General features: G+C 41.9%; 2 protein-coding genes across 2 annotated transcripts; both read right to left on the reverse strand.

The window, feature by feature from the left end:
• Window positions 1-9,199: 9,199 nt before the first annotated feature.
• LOC108862326 (ubiquitin carboxyl-terminal hydrolase 25) lies at window positions 9,200-12,757 on the reverse strand. Its single transcript, XM_018636419.2, has 8 exons — window positions 12,231-12,757; window positions 11,652-12,144; window positions 11,496-11,571; window positions 11,318-11,410; window positions 10,987-11,073; window positions 10,015-10,901; window positions 9,794-9,925; window positions 9,200-9,637 (listed from the first exon to the last, which is right to left on the reverse strand). The coding sequence occupies exons 1-8, from the start codon at window positions 12,412-12,414 to the stop codon at window positions 9,535-9,537; spliced, it is 2,055 nt and encodes a 684-aa protein (XP_018491921.1). The 5' UTR covers window positions 12,415-12,757; the 3' UTR covers window positions 9,200-9,534.
• Window positions 12,758-13,004: 247 nt separating this feature from the next.
• Window positions 13,005-15,112, reverse strand: LOC108862327 (probable sugar phosphate/phosphate translocator At3g14410). Its single transcript, XM_018636420.2, has 7 exons — window positions 14,884-15,112; window positions 14,370-14,477; window positions 14,240-14,274; window positions 14,030-14,142; window positions 13,681-13,942; window positions 13,333-13,601; window positions 13,005-13,226 (listed from the first exon to the last, which is right to left on the reverse strand). Exons 1-7 carry the CDS (start codon window positions 14,983-14,985, stop codon window positions 13,072-13,074), a joined length of 1,044 nt encoding a protein of 347 aa, XP_018491922.1. The 5' UTR covers window positions 14,986-15,112; the 3' UTR covers window positions 13,005-13,071.
• Window positions 15,113-20,416: the final 5,304 nt, after the last annotated feature.

Below are 20,416 nucleotides of genomic sequence, written 5' to 3' on the forward strand. Positions count from 1 at the left end.
GTTTTTAGTTTTGCATTGATATGTAAATTATTACGAGAGAAATATATATATATATATATATATATATATATATATATATATATATATATCATATAGCTTATGTAAAACATACATATATCTAAAACAAAGATCCAAAATGATTAGTCAGTGATCTTATATGATCAGTCAGTGATCTTATAAACGTAAATTAAAAGAATGTTATATTTAAATTTGGTAATATTAATCTGTTGCAGTATTTATATATAAAATAAATGTGTATAAGCTTTCACAATTTAAATATTTGTTTTTAAAATTAACAAAAAATAATGTAAAATCATTTATATATACTGTTTTGGTACTCTGCTTTGACAGTACAACATCGGCAACATTTCTAATTAGTTTATAAATTTTCTTAATTTGAATTTTAAAAAATTGATTGATAGTTTAATTTAAAAATTCATAATAAAAATATATTTTTTTATTCTCCAATTATTTGAAATCGGTATTTTTTAATACCCAAATACTGATTGTGCAAAATTTCATGAACTTATTGTTAACTGTTCAAAATTGAGTTTTGAATAATCAACTGTTAAAAACTGAATGAAAATCGTTAGTTTTCCGTTTAAATTTTAACGGTTAACTATTTCATGGTCAATTTTATGCAGTCAACAGTAAGTTCAGAAATAATTTTGTGCAATCAAGATTTAGTTATTAAGAATGCTGATTTTAAATAGTTGAGGAACAAAATGCTCATTTTCCCGGTCATCCTTGGGTCAATTCCCTACCTTCTTATACAACCAGAGACTCCCGTTGCTTTCTCTCGATCTAGAGCTGCTTGTTTGATTGTTTCAAATGTGCTGCTTCGCTCTTTGACTCTTTTGTTGTGGTTAATCCTAGTATATATGCATTGGTACCGTATATACAGGCAGACTAATGCGATGGGTGTATGCATATGATTGTGTTCTCGATTCTATTACCCATATCCATGGTAGGGAATTTTGACAATAACCCTAGTTTAAGAATAAAATCTAAATGTTGGGATCAAAGAACATAATCTAGAGGATGGGCTGACCAAAATTTTCAAATGCCAATTTAATTCGAATAGTTATGTTCGTTCCAGACTGCAGAAACCAATTGAAGAATTTCATTTATAAAAAAAAAAATCAATTTCTGTGGATGATTAAGTAGTGGAATATTTATAATTGTATGCTATATAAACTAAATCCGTCAAAGCATTCTTCAGTTTATAAGAAAATTCCAAGATAAACCTATTTATATGTCAATGAGACGGTGGCGGGAAGCTTCAATTGAAGAGGCAAAATGGTCCCATGCGACGCCGTATTGGAGCAGCTACCTTTCTCCGCCGTAGAATAAAAGGTGGTCCATTAGTCTGTTTTGATTATGTGGTTTCTGTAATAAGCGTATCAAAAGAAAATGCTTGCTATGGTACGACGTCTAGCATCTATGTTATATGAATTGTCCCATCATGCTATTAAATGCGTGGTCGACTTTTGTTGTTTACTTCTATTAGTAGTGTTCTATTTCCTAGTGTTTAGTAAATTAGTAACATAACGTCGTATGTATGTATGATGCTTGGAAGATGCAACGTGTGGATAATGCAACAGTCTATACTACAGATTTGATTCATATTAAACATTCATATCAAACTTCTTTTGAACTAGATGTTCATAAACCAAGCAGAATAATTATACTTTAAACTTTTAGATTCGAACAACAAAACCCTATAAATGTCCATCCTAAAGTCTGGCTTTTGAGTCAAGTCAAGAGACGGTACGTAATGTAAATGTTGGATATAGTAGTAAACGGTCGACTAAGTAAACAAGAGTTTGAAAGCAACTTGGAGATAAAGCAAGTTACAGCTAAGATGGACAGCTCACGTGACAACCGTTGCAGGACCACTCTTTCCGTTTATGCTCCAACATCAAAGGAGCACAAGTCTTTTGTCGTGTATCAAACAAGGGCCCTGTTTTGTACACATGAGACAAGGGGCAATTAAGGGACTTCGTGGTTGCTGGCAAAAGGATTAGGTTTACGACAGAGCTTCTATATAAAGCTGAAGGATACTTGTGAGAGGTGAAACAAGCGAGTGAAACGTTTGAGAGGCAGCAAGAAAGTGAAGAACTTTTCATTTCTGTGTAAGCTGAGTGATTGTTCTTGTACACATCAGAGTAGAGAAAGGAAACAGAGAGAAAGACTTTGTAAGAATCTTTTGATTCGTGTTTTCTTTGTAACTCTTGTAACTCTGAAAGTCTAGTGGATTCCGGGACAAAAGATCCCGGCCAGACGTAGTGACCTTTGTTAACAGGCACGAACTGGATAAACTTGCTGGTGTGCTCCTTTCTTCTTCTCGTTGTGCTCTGTTTCTTCTAGCTAAAGAAACTGTCGATAGGCTCTGTTTCTTGAGTGTATTTGTCTGAACGTTCTCTTTGGTCCATCTTGGTTTGGTTGTGATTGAAGCAGGTTGAAAGGAGGTGCCTTTTGGTTCATTTAATCACTACAAAGTGGTATCAGAGCCTGGTTGTGCTTATCTCGTGGTGTTAAGCAGTCATTCTGACTCTTGAGCCATGACGTCGTCAAGAGTGGATATTGAGAAGTTTGATGGACATGGTGATTACACACTGTGGAAGGACAAGCTGCTGGCGTTTCTAGATCTGAAAGGTTTGAGCAAGGTTTTGGAGGAAACAGAGAGCTCGAAGGGTAAAGGTTCAGATCTGGATGAAGCAGAAGAAGACAGTAAAGAAGCAAGGGAAAAGGAAGAATCTTTGGCAGAGAAGAGAAAGAAGGCAAGAGGAATCATTGTCCTTAGCGTCACAGATAGAGTTTTAAGGAAGATCAGGAAGGAAGAGAGTGCTGCAGGAATGATCAAAGCCTTGGATAAACTCTATCTTGCAAAAGCTCTACCGAACCGCATCTACCTGAAACAGAGACTCTACAGCTACAAAATGTCAGAAAGTCTATCTACAGAAGCAAACATAGATGACTTTCTGCATCTTATCGCGGATCTTGAAGATGCTAACGTGATGGTGTCTGATGAGGATCAAGCAATCCTCCTCCTAATGTCACTCCCTCGACAGTTCGACCAGCTTAGAGATACGTTGAAGTATGGCTCAAACAGAACAACTCTGACTCTTGATGAAGTTGTTGCTGCAATTTACTCAAAGGACCTGGAGTTTGGATCGAGTAGTAAGAGCTCCAAAGGTCAAGCTGAAGGTCTGTATGTCAGTAAAGGAGAACAAAGAGGAAGGGGTGAACGCAGAGAACGATCCTCAAAGCAGAACAAAGCTCGGTCCAAATCCAAAGGCAAGAAGGTTTGTTGGAACTGTGGAGAAGAAGGCCATTTCAAAAATTCTTGTCCAGGGAAAAACAAACAGTCCAACAAGAACAAGGATCAAGCGTCTACTAGCAGAAATCAAGGAGAGGCTGCTCTGGTTCAAAGAAATCAGATTGATGCTGCAGGGCTATACGTAACAGAAGCTCTATACTCTAAAGATATAAGTCTTGAAGATGTATGGATCATGGATACTGGCTGCAGCTATCATATGTCTCATAAGCGGGAGTGGTTTGAGACTCTGAGTGAAGATGTTGGAGGTTCAGTAAGGATGGGAAACAAAACTACATCGAAGGTCCAAGGAATTGGAGACATCAGGATTCGAAATGAAGATGGCTCTACAGTGGTTCTTACACGAGTAAGATACATTCCTGACATGGACAGAAACTTGTTATCTATGGGTACTCTAGAGGAACAAGGATGCAGTTTTGAATCAAAGAACGGTACACTGCTAGTGAAACAGAGAGACACAACTCTGCTGACAGGAAAGAGGTATGAGAAGCTCTACATTCTTCAAGGAAGGTCAGAGAAGGGTCAGTTACTTGCAGTGGAAAGGAGGTCAGACGACACAGCTTTATGGCATAGGAGATTGGGTCACATGAGCCAGAGAAACATGGATATCTTAGTGAAGAAAGGCATTCTAGACAGAAAGAAGATATCTACACTTGAAATGTGTGAAGATTGTATCTTTGGAAAAGCAAAGCGTGTAAGTTTTGATCTGGCCACACATGATACTAAAGACAGATTGGATTACATTCACTCTGATCTATGGGGAGCTCCAACTGTTCCTTTATCTATAGGAAAATGTCAATACTTCATCTCTTTCATTGATGACTACTCAAGAAAGACATGGGTATATTTTCTGAAGCATAAAGATGAGGCGTTTGGAACTTTTGTGGAGTGGAATGTCATGGTGGAGAATCAGATTGAAAGGAAGGTAAAGGTTCTGCGTACTGACAACGGGTTAGAGTTTTGTAACCATCAGTTTGATGATTACTGTAAGAGCAAAGGGATTGTCAGACATCGAACTTGCGCCTACACACCTCAACAGAACGGCGTTGCTGAGCGCATGAACCGAACCATCATGGAGAAGGTGAGAAGCATGTTGAGTGATTCAGGCTTACCAAAGATGTTCTGGGCTGAAGCTACACTAACGGAAGTGACTCTAATCAACAAGACTCCGTCATCTGTTCTTAAGTTTGAGATTCCAGACAAGAGATGGAATGGGAAGCAGCCTGCATACAGTTATCTGAGAAGGTTTGGCTGCCTGACTTTTGTGCATTCAGATGAAGGAAAGCTTGTGCCTAGAGCTAAGAAGGGAGTGCTTTTGGGTTATCCACCTGGAGTAAAAGGGTTCAAAGTGTGGTTGATCGATGAGAAGAAATGTGTAATCAGCAGAAATGTTCAGTTTCAAGAGAATGCTGTTTACAAGGATGTCGTGAAGAAGAACAAGGAAAAAGTCACAGGAGAATCATCAAGATCGTTACTTGACCTTGACTTGGAAGTTGAGGGAGATTCAAGCTTGGGTGGAGATCTCTCGGAAGAGACAGGATCCCTGAGAGATCAATCACCTGTTCGTGTTGAGGCTCAGGAAGATGAGTTAGACATTACAGGTGAAATCCCACTTGAATCACCTGAGAGTTATCACTTGGCACGTGATAGACCAAGGAGATCAGTAAGAGCGCCGAGGCATTTCGATATTGAAGGTTATCTAAGCGAGGATACCAGTGATGAAGAAGATGGATACCTCTCTGCTGAAGCTTTGATAACTACAGTGGATGGAGACAAGCTGGAACCCTCAAGTTACTTGGAAGCCCTTCAAGATGATGATTGGGATCTCTGGAAGGGAGGCATGGATGATGAAATGGATTCCTTGATCAAGAATCACACTTGGACAGTGGTGAAGAGACCGAAAGGTCAGAGACTGATCGGTTGCAAATGGATTTACAAGCGTAAGCCTGGAATTCCTGGAGTTGAAGACCCAAGGCACAAATCAAGACTTGTTGCTAAAGGATATTCTCAAAGGGAGGGAGTAGATTACAAAGAAATCTTTGCTCCAGTGGTTAAGCATGTGTCTATAAGGATCTTGTTGGCCATTGTTGTGGAAGAGGATCTTGAGCTTGAACAACTGGATGTCAAAACAGCATTTCTGCATGGAGAACTTGAGGAGAAGATCTACATGGAAGTGCCAGAAGGTTATGAAGACCAGTTTGGGGAAGATGAAGTGTGTTTGTTGAATAAGTCTTTGTATGGACTGAAACAGGCTCCAAGGAAGTGGAATGAGAAGTTTGACAGCTACATAAAGGAGATTGGGTTTCAGAAGAATCCATACGAAAATTGTGCCTATACAAAAACACTTGCTGATGGCTCGTTGATCTACTTGCTCATTTATGTTGATGATATGTTGGTAGCAGCAAAGAATATGTCTGTGATCACTGAGCTGAAGCAACAGTTAAGTGTCAAATTTGACATGAAGGATCTCGGACCTGCAAAGAGAATCCTTGGTATGGAGATAACCAGAGACAGAAGTAAAGGCCTCCTGTATCTGTCTCAGGAGAACTATCTCAGTAAAGTTTTGGAGCTGTACAATATGGAACAAGCAAAGCATGTTGTTACCCCGCTTGGAGCGCATCTCAACATGCGCAAAGCCACTGAAGCTGAGTTGAAAGAAAATGCAGAGTATATGAAGTCTGTCCCATATTGTAATGCTGTTGGAAGTATCATGTATTCCATGATAGGGACAAGGCCAGATTTGGCTTATCCTGTGGGAGTCATCAGTCGGTTTATGAGCAACCCTATCAAGGAACATTGGCTGGGGGTCAAGTGGGTTCTAAGGTACATCAAGGGAACTCTGAAGACAAGACTGTGTTACAGGAAAGGTTCCGAGTTTGTTGTTAAAGGCTACTGCGACTCAGATCATGGTGGTGATCGTGATGGGAGAAGATCTACAAGCGGGATGGTATTCACTTTGGGTGGAAACACAATCAGTTGGAGGTCATCTTTGCAGAAGGTCGTGGCTTTATCAACCACTGAGGCTGAATACATAGCATTGAATTCAGCAGGGAAGGAAGCTGTATGGCTCAAAGGATTGATGGAGAGCTTTGGATATGAGCAGAAGAGCATTGAGATATTCTGTGATTCTCAGAGTGCTATGGCTCTATCCAAGAACAGTGTGTTTCACGAAAAAACGAAACACGTTGCAATCAAGTACCACAAGATCAGAGAGATTATCGCTGCTGGATTTGTGGATGTGGTGAAGATCTCAACTCTGAGTAATCCGGCTGATATCTTCACCAAGATCTTGCCCGTAAGTAAGTTCAAATCGGCTTTGGACTTACTACGAGTCAAGGCTGAGTAACCAGACTCAGGCACCGGGATCGGAATCCTGAAACTAGACTAAACTCATGACTGCTAAACACCTCAGGTATCGTTGTTGTTAACTCTTAAGTCTGACCCTTTGCTACTAGGTGGAGATTTGTTGGATATAGTAGTAAACGGTCGACTAAGTAAACAAGAGTTTGAAAGCAACTTGGAGATAAAGCAAGTTACAGCTAAGATGGACAGCTCACGTGACAACCGTTGCAGGACCACTCTTTCCGTTTATGCTCCAACATCAAAGGAGCACAAGTCTTTTGTCGTGTATCAAACAAGGGCCCTGTTTTGTACACATGAGACAAGGGGCAATTAAGGGACTTCGTGGTTGCTGGCAAAAGGATTAGGTTTACGACAGAGCTTCTATATAAAGCTGAAGGATACTTGTGAGAGGTGAAACAAGCGAGTGAAACGTTTGAGAGGCAGCAAGAAAGTGAAGAACTTTTCATTTCTGTGTAAGCTGAGTGATTGTTCTTGTACACATCAGAGTAGAGAAAGGAAACAGAGAGAAAGACTTTGTAAGAATCTTTTGATTCGTGTTTTCTTTGTAACTCTTGTAACTCTGAAAGTCTAGTGGATTCCGGGACAAAAGATCCCGGCCAGACGTAGTGACCTTTGTTAACAGGCACGAACTGGATAAACTTGCTGGTGTGCTCCTTTCTTCTTCTCGTTGTGCTCTGTTTCTTCTAGCTAAAGAAACTGTCGATAGGCTCTGTTTCTTGAGTGTATTTGTCTGAACGTTCTCTTTGGTCCATCTTGGTTTGGTTGTGATTGAAGCAGGTTGAAAGGAGGTGCCTTTTGGTTCATTTAATCACTACAGTAAAGTCTGCATGTACGTATATGTCCTCTTCAAGATATTAACTAGGCCTAATATTAACTGCTAAAAGTTTGGCAAATCCTGTGATCTGCTAAAAGTTTGGCAAATCCTGTGATCTGTTACCGTAATGTTTAGTCATTTTTTGTTCTTTAGAGTCTTTAAAAAGAATACTCATTTAGTTTTTTAAATGTTACTTTGACATCTTTACGAAAATTTTAAAAATTCATGACTAATATTTCTATTTAATGTGTGAATAAATAAATAAAAATAATTTAAATAAAAATTTATTAGTTATTCAAAATGGTAAATCATAGATTTAATGTATAATATAATTGTAGAATGACATTTTTTAAAAATAAAATATTTTTTTACCAAAATAAAAAATAAAAATCTTTTAAGTGATATGTATTATGAAACATAGAGAGTATTATACAACTATATAATAAAATTAACGTTTGAAAAAAACAGGAATATGCATAGGATAATCACATTCTTTTGAGCATTGCTATTTCTCATTGAGCCACGTTATTTGAAATCTATAACTTAGAAGTGAAACTCAATGCTAAAAAGGCGATTCTATCAATGCTTGAAAGCAACTTCTTACCTACCACTTGATTTCGCATCCGTAACACTGTTCTGTAATTCCTATGAATCCTATCTTGATTGATTTCTTTGCGTGGTGTATGAACATTTCAGATTAGAATGTGAAACCAACTTGTTTTAACTATAAGTTCAAAGAAAACAATGAAACCCATCAGTAGTGGTCGGGTGGTAATTTAGGCGTCTGGACAATTGTCATTATCACTCAGTTGACTATGCACTTTAGCCCGAATGGTGTGCCTGTCACCAACGAACTTGCATATATATATATATATATTTGCACGTATTAGTTAGGTTTTGTATAAATCGGTGGTTAAACAAAAGTTCACAATAAAAACTTAGGTGTAACTTGTAAGTAAGTAAATATTCCACATATGTTGTCCTTTGTAGTCGAGATGAAAGTACCTCATATGCGCTTCACACTGTATAAATTCACTTCACTTCTCACTCAAATCATTCACAAAATATCTTATCTGCAATCTCTTGTTTTCATGCCCAACGAAGAAGCTTTCTTCTCCCCACACTTTCTTTTCCATTCAGAAGATCTCAATCACAAATGGAAACAGTTGAGACCACTAGGTTCATCACCGAGGTGGCTCCTGCTAAGTTGATATCAGCGACGACGAGAGAACCATTCAAGAACATGTTGACCACAATCTTTGAGGAAGAGATGGCTTTTGACGAATTAGTCAGAGCCACCGCAGAGAGGGTCTCCTCTTCTTGTCCAGCTCTCTCCTCCTGGTCTCTTGGTCACTACGCCAAGACCAACAGCCTCTCTGCTTCTTAGACCATTTAAACGACCCTAAAATTGCATTTTATTCTCTATTTTTTTCAATAAGACGAAAGACCAATGAAATCATATGTTTCTTGGCCAAATCGTCCATCAACTTTTCCAATGAGAACCTATTTGTAATCTCTCAGCATTAAGAGTTGTTTGTCCAAATTTTCATCTACTCGTTGAATCTTTCGGCTTCATTTTCAGTTGTCAGTGCTCACTAAACATTCTTCCGTTATATCTTTGATCCATCTTTATGTACACCACCGACCATTACCAATAATACATGCACAAAAACTGTAACAAAAGTAAAACCCAAGAACGCGCTCTTATATATTAGTTTCCAGTGCACTAATATATATGAAAAGTGTGACAGTTCATCGAGAGAGGGAAAATTCAGAAAGGGCTCAAATATTATACAGTATGAGATCTGTTTTTTTTTTCCGTTAATTTACTTTTAGCTCTCTTCCAAAAATGTAACAAAAATTCACTTCGCACTCACTGGACAAATCTCGATCCATTTCTCTCTGTATCACAACCAACGGGATGGGTGAAGCAATGTTGTGCGTATGTTATGACAACGAGGACTGAGGAAGACGTACGGTAGGTGGACCAAATAGACTTTTAAATGGTTAAGCAAATTCACGAGTATTTCTTCTTGCCAATTCGACGGAGACAGTTGGCCAGATTTGCTTTCAACTCATCTGGAATCTTAGGTGTCTTTACATCTCTTTTCAACCTCCTCCTACACAAGCCATAAGGTCCAACCGTTAAGTCACGGGAATGAAATTAACATAATAAATGCACGAAGCTAAAAGAGTTCAAACTCCAATCTCTGCAAGTTCTAGCTATTATGCTCAAATATGAGAAAACATAACAAGTTAAGTCGGAGTTCACTTACTTTAAGTCTTGACCATCTTGACCATCTCCTCCTGCTAGCTCTGCATGCAATCTCTTCTTGGCACGCATCAAGTTGTGTGCTTCATCATACCATCCGCATGACCGCAAATATGATGACGCCTCGTCCTGCAGGCTGAGATAATAGACGAGCACAATCATTCTACGTTAGGCATGTCATCAGATACACATTGACTTTAAAACAAAGGCACAAACTAAAGTTACCTCTCTTTGATTGCTTCAAGTTGATCACGAGATGATTTGTCTTTTCTAAGAAAAATGCAGCGCTCATCTCCATTTGTTGAAGACTCCAAGGCTTTGGGTTGGGTTGTACTAACACCTTCCTCCTCAATCTTCTGGTGATGATCAGTCCCATTTTCTGAGCCATTACTCTTTAATGGATGTAAGCCATCTCTGTGATGATTATCGCCCCCATTGGTGGAGCCGTTACTACGCTCATGGGGATGTAATGCCACTGCATTATCGTTACTACTACTACTACTAGCTTGTGCACTGCCGTTTTCTTTAACTCCATTACCACCATTTTCAGTACCAAACTTTTTCTCCGAACAAGTGTAAACCCTCTTTGCCGAAACAGATCCCATATTCTCTTTGTCTGCCTCTGGAGCTAAGTCTTGATCTTGGTCGAAAGAAAGTCTGCCGTTGACAGTAGGAGATACCCTTTTGGCACCAAGGTTGACCGATATACTGATCTTTGCATGTGGCTTGAGAGGAGCCTTCCCAACTTCGGGAGAAGCACGGTTGTTCTTGTGGAACGGCTGCTCTTCACGTGGTTTCATGTTAGCATCTTTAAGGGGACGAGTAAATTTATGGGGCTTTGAAGAAGTCAGGTTATTAGTATCCTTCTGGAAGGACTGCTGCATGTTGACATTATTAAGGGGACCAATAAACTTCTTGGGCATTGGTGTCTCAGAGCCATTAACTTCGTAAGATGTAGTCCCGTTTGATGTTGTTACCAGATTTTTAGCAGAAGCCGGTCTTTGGTTGATACGGCTGAAAAAGAGTATATAGGCCTTTTCTGATAAAACCTCTTGCAAGGTGGAGTGCGTAACAGACGAATCGTTGCAGCAATACCATCGGTTCAAAGAATCCTACACAAGCAGAAGCTAAAAGGTCAGTAAGCAAGTTGGAGAGTTTTCTTTAGGTTGAAAACTGAAAGAGAACAGAAAAACGAACCTTAACATATGCATAATAGTGCCCTGATTCAGGAGAAAACCCAGAATGCACAATTATCCCAAAAAGCTTGTATTCTGGTTGAGGATCCTGCAAGTATAGTTTGACACAGTAAGACGATTAAGAAAAGCAAGTAACGGAAAGTACAAATACATTTGAACCGAAATATTTCACAAGCTAGAGTAGCACTATGATGATTTCAAAGGTAGATGCAGGTACTAGGAATCATATTGACTTCAGATAAAAGAGCTAGGAAACATCAAATTCGAAATAAATAACAGAGACACCGACAACAAACTTTAAAAATTAAGCTGGAAGTGTCAGAATCTTGTACCTTGCTTGATTTACTCATGAATGTCGAGAGAAACAGAATATCACCAAATGTAATGTGCTTATCAATCTTCCCACCAAAAATACCCTCAAACCTCTGTTAAAAAAAAATTCAAAGCAAACATTTAGTATATCTTCAACTCAAAACAGAACTCAAATTTTGTAAAACAAAAACTACTCACTTTCAATTGGATGACAAGGATATTAGGTGCTTGGAGTACTGACATTTGCTTCCTCGCCGTCACCAACTTCTTACAACTAAAACAAATGAAACATTTATGTTAATAAGTAAAAAAAAAATTAAACACAACACTCTGAGAGAAAGACGAATCATTTACCTCTCGCATTTGTACTTATTGTTCCCATCCAAAATCTCAGGCTGAAAGAACTTCTGCAACGACTCCTTCACCGAGCTACTATTCGAAATCTCAAGACTGATATCCATAATCTCATCCGCTTTATTAGACTCCGCACCGCAGGGCAAACACTTCACCTGGCTCTGCATAGCGCCGCCGAAGATCTCCTTCACCTCAGTACTACAACTACTACTACTACTATTACTCCCATTAACACACTCACCGCCGCCCCCCTTCGTCCTCAGCTTCTTAAGACGAAGAGACGTGTTGTGGCACGCATCAATCACATACCGCAAGAACTCATGAGCGTCCTCTTGACGCCCAAACTTAAAATGCTCGGCGAAAATCTTGAGACAGCTCGAAATCTTGTTAGGCGAATCGATGGCGTGATCCACGCTGAGAGACCTCGCGATCCGTTTCTCAACTATGCAGAAGGGACAGTCTCGTTTCCTCTCACCATCAACAAAAGAATCACCTAATCCAAATTATATAAAACTAACTTAATACCCTAATTTTTTCTCAAAGTTAAACCTAATATCTTGGAGGTGGGGAGAGACTTACAGTGAGAGGAGTGTTTGTGATTGAGGCAGAAATTAGCGAGAGGAGGAGTGTAGGTGAGGCATTGGAGGACGCTATTGAGGTAGCACGTGTTGCCGAGGTTCCGTAACCCTAGAGGCGGACCGTTCCTACGCTTCTGACTGAGTAGACTCGGCATCCAGCTCATCTGCAGCTTGTTATATCCCATCTGAATCGGTTCTTCTCCGCCGGAGAAAAGGACCGACGCTACCGCTCATGGCTCAATCGCTAGCTGCGACCGCATCTATCGCCGCTGCTGCTCTCCACAAAAACGCGTTTCTACGGTTTCTATATGATTCGGACGATTTCGCGCTCCGCGAGAAGATTTATTGATTTTGGAGGAGGAGGAGGAAGAAGAAGAGATCGATTCGATGGTGGTAACTGCCGAGGAAGAGACCCACCCAGCAACCCGATAAATCTCCAGCGAGAGCCTTCGTGTTATTATTTTCCCCTTTCCTCTTTTTTTTTTAAATATAAATTCCAGGTAGATTAACAGAAATGGAAATGCGACAAGAAAAGTAAATCCTATTACTGGGCTTTTAGGCCCATTTTAAAGCGAAAGTATGGTCTTACGACTTTGGTACTGGCGGCGCTAACTTTTGCATTTGTCAACTGTACTTGGAAATTATAAATTAACTTCTGCTATGTGAATGATAAATATTCGCTCCACGTTCATTTATATATCAATTACATAAGAAATTACATTATAGTTACTGAAAAATCATGTGAATTGGACAAATTGATTTTGATCTTTTTTCGTCGTATGAGTTGTTTATATAATTCGGACGGTACATTTCATTGAAAAAAAAAACAATCGAAGATTACCTCAAGACCGATGAGGAACAACATCATCCTCTCCTCTCTCTGTATTGGGCAGTGACACCAACGGTATCGATTCACCATCTCCTGGAGTTTCTGAGGTAACTCGAGATGCTTCCTTCTTCAGCTTATGGTTGTTATAAGCTGCTACACCGGCAATGGCTGCGTGTGAAGAACACACAAAGCACCAGTTATAAGATCAGCAGATTTTTTTTTACTTTTAATTCTAAAGACAAATTGGTTATGTGAGGAGTTCTTTTAGACTTACCAATGGCGTAACCAAAAAGGTTGATGACCGTGAGTTTCGTGTCGGCAAAGAGCAGAGCTGAGACCAAAACAACCACCCAATCCTTGACAACGCCAGCGACTCGGATAGTGAGAGCACTCGTGTGAGAGATCACCAAGAAAACCGACAAGTTGAGAGCAAATGTACAGAGGGAGTTAAGGGACAAGACTACGAAATGGAAGTTCCATGGGCCATTGCCATCCATCTTCGACTTCTCCAGGAAGATCCACGGTACAAACAAGCAAACAGCACTGCCAAAAGGAGGATTAAGTACACCTTTAGGCTTTACATAATGTGAGAGGATTGAAGAAGATGGGATTTTGTCTTTACCTGCAGGGGCTCACATAGTACATAAGAGAGATTGGGTTTAGTTTGATGCCTTTCCTCTTGACAAGAATCTCCATGAAGATAAGCCTCAGGGCCTCTCCAACGACACCACCCATTTGATAAACAACTCCGATCCAGTTGATGTTTAGTTCCCCGTACGAGGCTACTAAAACACCGAAACTTATGATAGACATAATCAGAAGCATCCTGCAGCTCATCATTTCAAGTCCAGCAGCTACTCCAAGGATAAACACGGCAACAGGCACTGCAAGAAGTATAACACAAGATTAAAATCAGTATCCATAGTCCACCACCTTATCAGGAAATGAGAGCAGGAAGAGTTGTTTATTACTTATAGCTTTCAACATCTGGGCAAATGCAACTGAAATGTAGAGATAGGCAGTGTTTCCCAACCAGAGGGTCATCGCAAACATGGCACCTATTGGAATAACTGATGTAACGTATCTGAGCACATAAAAGGCGAGTTGTTTATTACTTAAACCAAAGACCCATTCATTACTACACTTTAAAAAAAAAAATCAAATTCGCTTTTACTCCTTACATTTCTACTGTCATCCCTTCCTCAACCTTCACGATCTTCATGGAGAAATAAATAAACCAAAAAAAGTTAGAATCAATGCAAATCCTTAATAATGAAACAAAGATACATTGCAAGATCGGGTGATTGATACCTTGAGAACTTTGGTAAGAAGAAAGCACAAGACAGAGGAGAAGATCATATGGAGTAAAGTCAATCCAAGCGGATAAGGAAAGTTTATTTCCTTAGATGACAAAACCCACTGCACAGTAGAGTAAGTCAGAGACAAGTTATTCAAAAAAGCAAACTTTTTTTTGGTTACACAAACATAATGAGTGTGGATCATTGGTTGCTAAAAAAAATTAGGACAGTGGTGGACTCTGATGCATAAGTAAATAATCACATAGTGACGCGGCAACGAAACAAACTCAACTAATCTCTCAGCAACCAGATTACAGTTTATCCTCAGGAACTAAAAGAGAATCTGCTAGTCAAACTTCCCGGTCAGAAAGAATCATACATTGAACCTAAACCGAACCAAACCGACCACACGCTATGCAGCTCAATCCTTACGAAAAACTATGCGAATCGGTTTCACAAATCGAAAACAATACGATGTGGAGAACCACAGATCCAGTGAAAGAGAGGTGGTGAGGTTTAAGTTAAACCTTATTGAAGAAGATTTGACCGCTAGAAAGTGCGATGTAGAGAAGAATGTAAGCATATGTCACGAATTCATCTCTCATGAATCCTCTGCTCCGATCCGCCATTGGAATCGATGATTACTTTGATCTCCGATCGGAAAAGAATTGAGAGTAGTCGCCTGCCTCTGTGTGTTGAACTTGGTTGCTTTCTTTTACCTTTAGTCGTCTCTACTCCTTCACTGAAAGCATTTCACTTTTCCGTCTACTCAAACAACACCACCTATATAGGAACGACGGTGTGAAGAAGGGGGTCCCACTTTTATTATCCTCCTCGACGGATCACGTATTTTAGGCTTTTCGTAAGCCCAATAGTTTTGTGCTCTTATTATAAGGCCCATGAATGTTCTTTCCCGTAAATTGGATCTATAGATATTTTTGGGATAGAATCTAATATACTGATTCATTTGATATAGATGAAAAATGAAACCAAATTTCTCTCTCGGGCACGACCTTCGAGACCTCTCCCTGAATCCGGTTTGTTCCCGCTCACGGTTTTTTCGACCCCGGTTTATTTCCGTTTCTAGCAAAATACCATCTGGGCCCACAAACCTGTTTCCCTCCATCTGCCTGGTTTCAATTTTCTTTTGGGAAATTTTTCAAATCTGAAACCGCTAGTGGAACATCTCCGGCATCCCACCGGCGAAATGGCCGGTAAACTGGACCCCCGACCTTCGTTTAGCTTACTCTCTCCACCTACAACAGCTTCCTTGACAACCGACGCCTGGATCTCCGACGTTTGAAGAGCAACAGCCCTAGAGTCGACTGTAACTCCTCGGGGCAAGTCTTCTCCTCCGCGGCACCCGTCTTCTCCCTGCTACCGTCACGTCCCTCCTCAAGCTTTACCCCCTCCAAACAGAGCTCAAAGCTCCTTTCAAAAGAACATCCTTGAAATGGCGCGCCGGTTTACTACAGCTGAAAAAGGAAAGTCCATCCCCTCCTCCTCGACGATGATAGAACGCAAGAGGATTCGAGCGCCGGACTTCGATACTTCGGCCCTCATCCAAGCTAATGCACTTACCCTAATAGGACGACTCACAAATCCTCAAGAACAGCGGGTGAGCGACGTCATCTCTTCTCTACCAAGAAAGTGGAATCTAGAAGGCTCTGTTACAGGATCCGATCTTGGACAATCCTGCTTCCAGTTCAGGCTCACATCGGAGAAGGATCTTAAAGAAATCCTGAACAACTGTCCCTATCACTGCAATAATTGGATGGTGATTCTCCAACGTTGGGAACCTGTTATATCACCAACCTTCCCTTCTCAAATTCCTTTTTGGATCAAGCTTCAAGGTCTACCACTACATTTTTTGCATGAGAAAATGATTTATGAGATTGGCCATGAGCTTGGTCATCTTGATAAGTACGACATCTCGAGAACATCAGCTCGTATGAGGGTCTTTGTTGATGCTCTCAGCCCCCTGATTAAGGAATCAGTCATCGACTTTGATGCAGGAGAAGAAAGCTTCATTACCTTCGAATACGAAGGTCTCAAGAACCACTGTTCTTCCTGCAACCGTCTCTCCCATCTCAGGCAGAACTGCCCCTTCAGATCACCACCTCTGGAAGACCTAAAGGAAGAAAGTAGAGTAAACCCAGATTCTTCTCGTCCAATGAAAGCTCTCCAAGCTCCTCCTTCCGAACAAGCTATCTACCTACCTCCACCGGAAAACGCTAGAGCTCTGCCACCATTCAACCCCGCACTTGTAGAGATTGCAACAGGTAATACCTCATTCTCCCAAAGGCGTGACAGGCACGGTAACCCTTTTGGAGAAAGGATCTCAAACAACTCAGCTTGGGTCCGTCCTCTCGTGAATAAGATCACCCCGAGGAATACTGCTCAGAGACCATCTGAGCATCAGAGGAACAGAGAAAGCAATAACAGAGGCATTGCCCCTCCCCCAGTGAACAATAGAGAGGGTCGAAGAGACAGGACTCAGCATCAAAGAAGGAGTCCTTACTCGAGGGAGGTAGCGCCCTATCCAAGAAATCGTTTCTCTCCTCGCAATAACACTAATCCCAATAGGCGAGAAGTTTCAAAGGAGAGGGAAGAACCCAGAGTATCACCTGAGCAGACAATTAGAGGCTCCCCACCATATACGAGGAACAGACCATCCCACCAGAACAAAAGGAGGGCTGTAAGACAACTCCCGGATCAGCAACCTTCCTCCCCGGGGCAGAGAGCTCAGAGCGCCCAATCTGCAGCTCCTCCGGAAAGAAGCAATCCCCGAAATGGACAACAGCCACTACACCCTTATGAGACCACCTTCCCTCCACGTCCCCCACTGGAACGAAACCTCTATGCTTCTGACTTCACGCCTCCACCACAGATCCGCACTACTGAGGATATAATGGAGGAACTCAGAGAAGTTACCTTCCGCTACACCAATCACCCGGACCCTAAAGAAAGGGAAGCACGCATCCAACGAGTTCTTGACAGTGAAGCTAATGGCCTCATGGAGGAAACAGCTGCTAGGTTGATAGCAAACGACAATTTGATTGCGGCAAATACGGAATCCCCAGCACAACAACTCATCTGTTTCAGACCGGAACCGGGTTACCTTCAAACAACGGGACATGAAATTTCTTTTGCACAGGATAATGAGGCAGGTCCATCTATCCCAGCTCCACTCATTAGGGAGGGAGCCAGGCAAAACCGCCCTCCAAAACCCAAGCGTAGCCAACAGACAACGAGAGGTTTGCTAGGCCCAAGCCTCAGGAAGATCAACCTCAGTCGCTCTCAACGCTCGCCATCAGTACGCAACTCATCAAACGGTGAACAAGCCACCACTCCTGCAAGGTCTTCAAGGAGAAGACAACATCGAGTTAATCGCTCCTCGATTGCAGCAAACGATACTCCCAACCAGCAGGGCGAGCAAGAGCAAGAACAAGAGGAAGGCAACCCAGTGCGGAACACACAACCCGCTACTCAGTTAACCCCCCGGGTGGATTTTCGCCACCTAGGGCGGGATCTTCCTTAGCTGTTGTAAGTTGGAACTGTTGCGGGTTGGGGAACACCGAAACAGTTCAGCGGGTTAAGGATATGTGTAAAACCATATGTCCTAATATTTTGTTCCTCATGGAAACTAAAAATCCGGATGTGTTTGTACTGAACGAGCTTGACTCTATTCAAATGGATAATCAATTTTTAGTTTCTCCTCATGGCCATGGAGGTGGTGGTTTAGCTCTCTTCTGGTCACAAGAGGTCTCTCTAACGGTCCTCGCTCACTCCCACAACTACATTGATACGCTAGTAAACTTCAAGGGAGCCACCTTTTACATTACCTTCGTATATGGCGAACCGGAAATCTCCCGGCGACAACAGGTTTGGGATGCAATATCGGATTTAGCCCTAGAGAGATCGAGTCCTTGGCTCCTTACAGGCGACTTCAATGAAATTGTGGACAACTCGGAGAAATCTGGTGGACCAGCAAGACCGGAGAGATCGTTTACAGCTTTCAGAGAATTTATGGCGCGTAATGATCTTTTCGATCTCCGCCATACCGGTAACTTCCTATCGTGGAGAGGTAAACGAGGACGACACCTCGTATATTGCCGTCTAGACAGGACTCTCGCGAACAGCTCCTGGTACGATGCGTTTCCTCGGGGACGTAGCCACTATTTGAAGTTCGAGGGATCCGATCATCGACCAGTATTCTCAGCTTTTGACGCAACTAGGAGGAAACAGGGGAGGATCTTCCGCTTTGATAGACGGCTTAAGGATGTGCCTGAGGTCCGCGATCTCATTGAGGCTACATGGAACTCACTCTCTAACGCAACGGTTGCAGACCGAATTGCAGGCTGTCGAAGTGCGCTGGTACGGTGGAGCCGGAAACACTACAGAAATAGCAGGGAACGTATTGAATCACTGAGAACCAAGCTCGATAAAGCCATGGCGGACTCATCACCGGACGAAGTCATTGCAGGGATTAATAAGAATCTCCTTGAAGCCTACAAGGCAGAAGAGGCCTTTTGGAAACAGAGAAGTAGACTCATGTGGCTGGCTCTGGGAGACAAGAACACAGCCTTCTTTCATGCAGTTTCAAAAGGACGCAAAGCACGTAATAAGCTCACAGTCATGGAAAATACTGAAGGGCTTCCTGTCTACGAAGAGGAACAGATAGCGGCGGAGATCGAACAATACTTCTCGGAGATATTTACCTCTGTCGGGTCCAACAGTGAAGAAGTGGTGTCAAAGGCGTTATCGGTACGCGTCTCTGCAACAACAAACCAGTCTCTAATTTCGATCCCGACAGAGAAGGAGATTAAGAAAGCACTGTTTGCAATCCACCCCGACAAAGCACCAGGTCCGGATGGCTTCTCAGCCTCCTTCTTTCAGGCTAACTGGGACGCGGTGAAGAGTGCTGTAGTGGAGGAGATCCGCCTTTTCTTCATCACCGGGAAAATGCCGGATACGATCAACGAAACACACGTCCGCCTCATCCCAAAGATTCAGAATGCGCTCAAAGTCTCGGAGTTTAGACCTATTGCTTTATGCAACGTCTATTATAAGATCATATCCAAGCTTCTCTCCCTCCGTCTACGCCCCATCCTCAATGATATCATCTCCGAGAACCAATCAGCCTTCCTTCCGGGCCGAGCTATAGCTGATAATGTACTTATCACTCATGAGATCCTCCACTACTTGAAGGGATCGGAAGCAAAGAAGCACTGTTATATAGCGGTGAAAACCGATATGAGCAAAGCCTACGATAGGCTTGAATGGGGCTTCATCCGTTTGGTGTTTGAGAAACTTGGTTTTGATGGTATTTGGATCAATTGGGTGATGGAGTGCATAACGACAGTCTCCTACTCCTTTCTGGTTAATGATTCTGCTCTAGGACACGTAACACCGGAACGAGGCATCCGGCAAGGCGACCCCCTCTCCCCGTATATCTTCATTCTATGCGGAGAAGTTCTATCCGGTTTGTGTCAAGCGGGACAGCAAAATGGGGAACTCACGGGGGTGAAAATTGGCCAGCAGTGCCCGAGGATCAATCACCTACTGTTTGCGGACGATACTATGTTCTTCACCAAAGCCTCCCCCGACTGTTGTTCTTACCTCATCGCCACTTTAAAGGAGTATGAAAGTGCTTCGGGACAGCTAATTAACGCCTCTAAATCATCAATCTCTTTCTCGTCAAAGACACCACAGGAGACCCGAGATCGGGTCAAAAACATCCTTGGTATTGAGAAGGAGGGAGGTGTAGGCAAGTATCTCGGCCTCCCGGAGCTGTTCTCTAGGAAGAAACGTGATGTGTTTTCATCGATCGTTGATAAAATCAAGATCCGCGCATCATCCTGGTCCACTCGACGGTTATCTGCTGCGGGTAAGCTAACCATGCTGAAGTCGGTCCTCTCCGCTATTCCGACATACTCCATGTCATGCTTTCCACTGCCGGTTGGGTTATGTAAACAGATCCAATCTGCACTTACCCGGTTCTGGTGGGATCAAGATCCCGCCGTAAAGAAGATATGTTGGGTATCTTGGGATTCACTT

This window comes from Raphanus sativus, chromosome 5, assembly GCF_000801105.2.
Source record: "Raphanus sativus cultivar WK10039 chromosome 5, ASM80110v3, whole genome shotgun sequence".
Taxonomy (NCBI): domain Eukaryota; kingdom Viridiplantae; phylum Streptophyta; class Magnoliopsida; order Brassicales; family Brassicaceae; genus Raphanus; species Raphanus sativus.